The following is a 6,285-nucleotide window of genomic DNA, read 5'->3' as shown; positions in this document are numbered from 1 at the left end:
TCCTCGGAAGGAAGGTTGGGAAATCTACTTCCATAGAGATACCACCTCAGAAACCCAAGGAGGGGTCGCTATGAGTCGGATCCGATTCGACAGCAGTTTGTTTTTTGGTTTGGAAGAACAAAGGGAGCCCTGGTGGCACAGTGGCTAAAGCACTTGATTGCTAACTGAAATGTCGATAGTTCAAAACTACCAGCCATGGGATACTGATGTGGCATTCCACTTCCGTAAAAATTAGAACTCTGGAAACCAGTTCTCCTCTGTCCTACAGGATTGCTGTGTGTTGGAATCAACCCAAAGGCAGTGTTTTGTTGTTGTTGTTGTTGTTTGTTTGCTTGCTTTGCTTTGTTAACTATAAAGGAGCCCTGGTGGCACAATGGTTAAGCACCCAGCTACTTACCGAAAGGGTCCATGGTTTGAACCCACTAGCTCTACAGGAGCAAGGCCCCAGTGATGTGCTCCTATAAATTTACAGCCTAGGAAACCAGCTCCTATGGGGCATTCTACTTTCTCAGCTAGAGTCGCTATGACTTGAAATCTACTCTATGGCACAAGGGTGGCATGCAAACAGTTAAGTGCTCAACTACTAACCTAAAGGTTGGTGGTTTGAATCCACCCAGAGGTACCTTGTAAGAAAGGCCTGGAAACCTACTTCTGAAAGGTCACAGCCTTGAAAACCCCATGGAATGCAGTTCTACTCTGACACAGATCGGGTCACCGAGACAGAATCTACCTGAGAGCAACCGCTTTGGTTTGGGGAGAAATGAACTCATAAACCTACAAGAGCTGGTGGATGTTGGGGATCCCTTGTGGATTTGGGGCCCTGAGTGGAGCTCCCTCCTGCCTAGGGATGGGGAAGGGTCCTCTGTGGCTCTGGAGAGATGGAGGTTGCCGTCAGGGTCCACAGATGTCCCAGAGGGATGCACGCAGTACACCTCCTAAGCTTTGCTCCTGGCCCAGTTCTTAGCTAAAGGGACAGAAGCAGAGGGGCCAGCCCTTCCAGTCTCCTGCTGGCCATGAGGGTTAATGAGCCTGAGACTTAAGGCAAATACAGGTGCCATAGTTTAGCTCTAAGAGCTCTGGCGGCATAGTGCCTAAGGCATTTGACTGCTAACCAGAAGGCTGGCAGTTCAAACCCACCAGCCACTCCTTGAAAGGAAGGGTGGGCAATCTACTTCCGTACTGAGTTTGGTTTAGTTATTTGGGGTTTAGCTGTGACGTAGGGTCAGGTCAGTCATGGTAGCTGACTCTTTCCCTTTTACCTCTGGAGGCTATTACAGGCTGTTCCATCTTCCCGTTTCCTTGTCTGGAAAACGAGGTTGATTAAAAAACCTCACGTCAGGGTATGACCTTTTTATTATATTTTAATAATATATTTTATTATCATCAATAATGTGTAACAGCTTTTTATTATATTTTCTTTATTTCTTCCTAGAGTAATACCACAGAGACATAAAAATAGATGCTGATATATATTTATTGATAAAGCCCACAACATATATTGTTTAGTGAAAAAATACACAGTATAGAACAGCACTTATATATGATCACTTTTTTTCTATACATAAATCTATCTGGGTACAAAGGTATAGGGAGGTATCTAAAAGGACGTCATCAAAAGGTTCAGACAGTTATGTAAGGGTGGAGGTTTCAGGTATTTGTACTTTGAGATTTTGTATTTGAACTTGTACCACTTTCACAAAAAGAGTAACGCTATCAAGGAAACAAACATACACAGAAAAATAGGCCCTTAGACAGGTGGGGAGGGAACAGGGACAGAGGTCAGGCTATCCTCCCCTGCGCTGGTAACCAAGACTTTTTCTGCTCCACCCCCAAAAAAAGTTGCCCCCCCAAAGAAAGTTGCAGTGTGGACTGATGCATGCAGTAAAAACCCCTCCCCCAGTTTCACTACCACTAGACTATGAATATAGGTTAAGGATTCACTAAGGGCTGGAGGCCAGCACCTCACTGTTGTTCACTGGGGTCATTGGGTTGCCCAGGGACCCCTTTTGGCTCCTCCTCGGTATGTGTCAGCTCCTGCAGGGTGATAATCAGATTCTCAAAAACCTGGGCCTTATTGCTCTCCTCACAGGTTTCTTTCGTGTGCCCCGCTTCGTGACAATAAGAACAGGGGATGGGGTATTTTCGCTTCCTGCCCTTACGCTTCTCCTCGGTACCATCATTCTTACACACCGAACCATCACTAGTGGAAGGAGATTGGGCCCAGGAATTGCTGGTGGAGTCATTGACCAGGAGTACCTGATCCTGAGGTCTAGCCCTGCGTCTGAGGGGAGGAGAAGCCATGGATGAAAGTGGAGGGTCCTGAGGCTCCACCAGGATCACGTCCTCATCTGAGTCATCAAGGGTATCATCTATCTCTATCACACCGCCCGTCACTACCGGCTGGGGGCCCTGTAAGGCCAGATGGTTAGCTGCCCTCTCCAGAACTGGCTCAGACCTTCTGGGCCGCTTGCGTTTGAGAAAAGCGCCATCCCTATCCTCTTCTACCCTTATCATCCTGATTAGCTCCAGGAAACCAGGAAGATGCCCCTGCTCATTTGCATACAACCTGAGAAGCTCCTTAAACCTGAAGCGAAGGTCCCTGTTCAGCTCAGCCCCTCGAAGGAGCTGGTGCAGGCGAGTCTGGTTAGCGTCTCTCTCAGCTATGGCCCCTGCCTGAATAGCATTCTGGAGGTGCACCTCTAAACGGATCACATACAGAGACGTTTTCTCCCCTTGTGCCTGCAGGGTGTTAACAAATTTACCATGGGCAGTCACACTGCTATCAGACTCCCCAAACACCAATTTCATGGCCCGTATGAAATCTGCCACACTTATGTTGGGGTTGGTTGCCTGGAACACGCGCATGACCTCCCGGGCAGGGCCCCGGAGAGTTTTCATCAAGCGCTTGAGCTTCTCCTCCTCAGGCATATTCCCATCGGGCAAGATCCCATTAACTTGGGCCAGCCAGTTTTCAAAGGTTTCCTCCCCCTGGGCTGGCACCACCCTCCCCGAGAAAAACTTTGGGCTTCTCTCTGCCAAATTGGCCATTAAAGGACCAATGCTCCTCCCCAGGGACCTCAGTATGGAGTGGGCCCAAGGTGGCAAGGATCCATTCAGCCCCCGGCTGTTAATCACACGTGCAATGTTAGCCATGACTGAGTGACCAGCTATCTGAATAGAAAAAGATGCCCAGGCTTCTCGGAAAAGCCTAATCTGCAGGAGGAATCCCCAGAGCAATGTTCCCGAGCTCTGCCTTCCTTGTATCTCAGTAGGGGCTGCAGAGAAATTTAAAAAAAAAATAAAATAAAACGGGAGGTCAATAAAGTAGCAAGTTAGGGAGGGAGGGACTTGCAGCACAATTCTCTCTCCTCCTGAATACCCTGAAGCACATTTTGTATCTGCCACTGCCCTAAGACTGCCCTGTAGGACAATGGCTATTACAACGTCATAGTGCTAGCCAATGTTCCTTTGCCAGCAAGCTGCTCTTTCGGCCACATTTCATGTCCTCCCTCCAGTTCTCCAAGAGAGGGCAACTGTTGCTTCGAATTCTACGTGTAATAATGGTGTGTGAGGCCAAAACTGGGATCTCCTTGAATGCCGTCGTTTAAATCTGATATAAAATCTCATTGATCTCCCCCGTCTCACGTCTCCACCACACCCCTTTCTCAAAAGTTTTCGTGGTTATTTCTGATTCTTACATGATCTCAGGAACAAGTGTGCGCCTTTGTTTCAGTTCCAGCCTCTGCAGTCCGTGCTGAGAAATCTCGCCTCCAGGGTCCGGTCGGCCTCTGTCTATCGAGGGTCGCCGTTCGGGGTCCTCAGGGCGTCAAGACTGCATCTCAGCAAAGGGCAGAGTGGGGAAGGGACACAAGTCAGAAACAGCTTCACCCCTCATTCCCAACCCCCACCCCCATACACCCCCATCGCCTCTTTTAGCTGCCTAGTGCAAAATTTCCTCTCCAATCTGCTGAATCCCAGCCAACGCGACCCCCCTCCCATTACCTTCCCCTCGGGAAACCATGGGCCTACCAGCTTTGCAATAAGCCACACAATTCAAGTTCAGATGCAGCTTCGAAGGCCTGCCACGGAGAAAGGGAAAAGCAATTGGACGCTTCCCTCCAGGAAGAGACGAGAAGAGCTAAAGGGGGCTCAAAGCAGCGGCTTGCGATTTCAACCCCCCCCCAACCCTTTCAACTCCCCCCACTCTCAATCCTGGCAAATCCTACCTATTTGGCAGCGTCTAGTTGACACCCACCTCCTCCCTCAGTGCAGCTGGGCCACGGGGGTACGCCTTCCACAAACGGGGAGGCGCCCTGTACTCTCTGCGCTGGGCACTCGCACCCCTTTCTCTACCTGTACCTGGTGATGGTCAGCGGATGCCCAGTAGTCGTTAGCTGTGGAATCTGCGTCCTGGCCTCCGCCGCCCTGCAAAGGGAAAAAAGCGGGCGCCCCCTCGGCCGCTCGGAGCAACCCGAGGCTGCCCGCCCCAGCTGCTTCGCACGGCCGCCTGGCGAGGGTAGCCGAGTGGAAGCAGCGCGGTTCCCACGGCTGCCGCGGCAGCTTTTAGCCTCTGCCCACTGAGACAAAAGAGCGTGACGAGCGGGGCGGGGCAGCCAATCAGCGGGGCGCGGGGGCGGGCTCCCCGCGTAGCCACGGGGGCGGGGCGGAGAACAGGCTGGTGCGGCGTCCAGTGCGGCTCTGACGCTTCCATTGGGCCGATTTACATCTTATTTGGGGGTTGGAGACTTTCCCCGCTCTCCAACCCTTGCTTTCCTTCCTGTCTCTTGCCTTAAATCTGCGCTTTGATTTTGAGTGCCTTAAGCAAGAGGTGGGACCTTAATCAAGTGCACAATTAAAAGTTCCTCATCTTTGTGTGGGGAGGGGATGAGGGGAGAGGAGCATAAGCGCTTTCTGGGTACAAATGCGCTTGCATGGACCTCTCCTCTTTCATTCTCAGCAGCCATGTGAAGGAAGTGGAAGTTTGTTAATTTAACAGGGGAGATTTAAGCACCGAGGATCTTAATTGGTATTCACTAAAGAATGGGTGTTCACTAAATACCTGGGTCCACCTCTGGGGGATTTAGATTTACTAGGACTAGGATTAAAGGCGTGGTTTTGTATTTTTAACTACCATTGTACTGTAAAATCTGCCAAAACTAGACCTTGGGTAAGGCGGAAACCTGTCGGAGAAGGAAAACAAAAATATTTTCCACTAACAGCGATAGAAAAGTGGTAAGACTTTCACAGGAAACGTGCAAGACCTGGAAAAAAAACAAGACAGTGCCATCAAGTTCTGGCTTTCACAGGTAGTTGATTCTGAGGTCCCTGGATAACTTCTAACCTAAGGGTTGGTGGTTGGCACCCACCCAGTGGGCACCGTGGAAGCCCTAGCAATGTGCTTCTGTAAAGATTACAGCCAAGAAAACCCTATGGAGCATTTCTACTCTGTAACTGTCAGAATCTACTCCATGGCTATGGGTTTGGTTTTAATTTTGTAGTTGATTCTGAGGTATAGAGAGGTTTGTGAACCACTGGTTAAAACACACCATGACTCTAAGGGTAATAAGTAAATGGAGCTGCCACCAATACAACTGTCTACAGAGACCTGTCTGTCTACAGCCTATCTGTGATGATATACAATTCCACATTAGCAGATCCCATCTGGAGCCCATGATCTTCCTGAAATTGTATGCTAGGATTTTGGACTCTGTGGTAGGCTGGATAATGGCCAGGTGTTAATTTCTGGAACCTGTAAATACCACGTACTAAAGAAAAAGGGTCTGTGCAGATATGATTAAGAATCTTGACACAAAAAATCATCCTAGATCATCTGGACACACCCTAAATCCAATCACAAGTGTCTTTATAAGAGAGAGGCCGAGGACGATTTGATACACATAGAACAGGAGAAAGTGACATGAAGATGGAGGCAGAGGTTGGAGTGATGCAATCACAACCAAAGGAATGCTGACAGCCACCAGAAACCGGAAGAGACAAGGATCAAATTCTCCTGTAGAACCTCCAAAGGGAGCACAGCCCTGATGACACCTTGATTTTGGCCGTCTGAAATTGATATTGAACTTCTGGCCTCTAAAACTGAGAAAATACATTTCTGCTGTTTTTCGCCCCCAAGCTGTGGTTAATTTTGTTTTATAGCAGCCACAGGAAACTAATAGACTCTAAGTTTTTTTGCGTCCATAGCTTTATAGATTTTTTTTTAAATGCATTTTATTGAAATATAATTTATGTACAGTGAAATACACAAAACTAAAAGTGACATGGGTC

At 48.8% G+C, this 6,285-nt stretch overlaps 1 protein-coding gene across 1 annotated transcript; it reads right to left on the bottom strand.

The window, feature by feature from the left end:
* Positions 1 to 1,962: 1,962 nt before the first annotated feature.
* On the bottom strand, positions 1,963 to 3,153 carry ZCCHC12 (zinc finger CCHC-type containing 12). Its single transcript, XM_007949996.1, has one exon. The coding sequence runs from the start codon at positions 3,151 to 3,153 to the stop codon at positions 1,963 to 1,965; it is 1,191 nt and encodes a 396-aa protein (XP_007948187.1).
* Between the last annotated feature and the right edge of the window lie 3,132 nt (positions 3,154 to 6,285).

Source organism: Orycteropus afer, unplaced genomic scaffold, assembly GCF_000298275.1.
Source record: "Orycteropus afer afer isolate SDZICR_OR568_19922 unplaced genomic scaffold, OryAfe1.0 scaffold00259, whole genome shotgun sequence".
NCBI lineage: Eukaryota > Metazoa > Chordata > Mammalia > Tubulidentata > Orycteropodidae > Orycteropus > Orycteropus afer.
Note: the sequence above shows the minus strand (reverse complement) of the source record. Positions and strands in the feature narration are given on the sequence as shown.

Bases quoted from the DNA above. Each gene is read 5' to 3' on its own strand.
- ZCCHC12 (XM_007949996.1), bottom strand. From the start codon at position 3,153: ATGGCTAACATTGCACGTGTGATTAACAGCCGGGGGCTGAATGGATCC.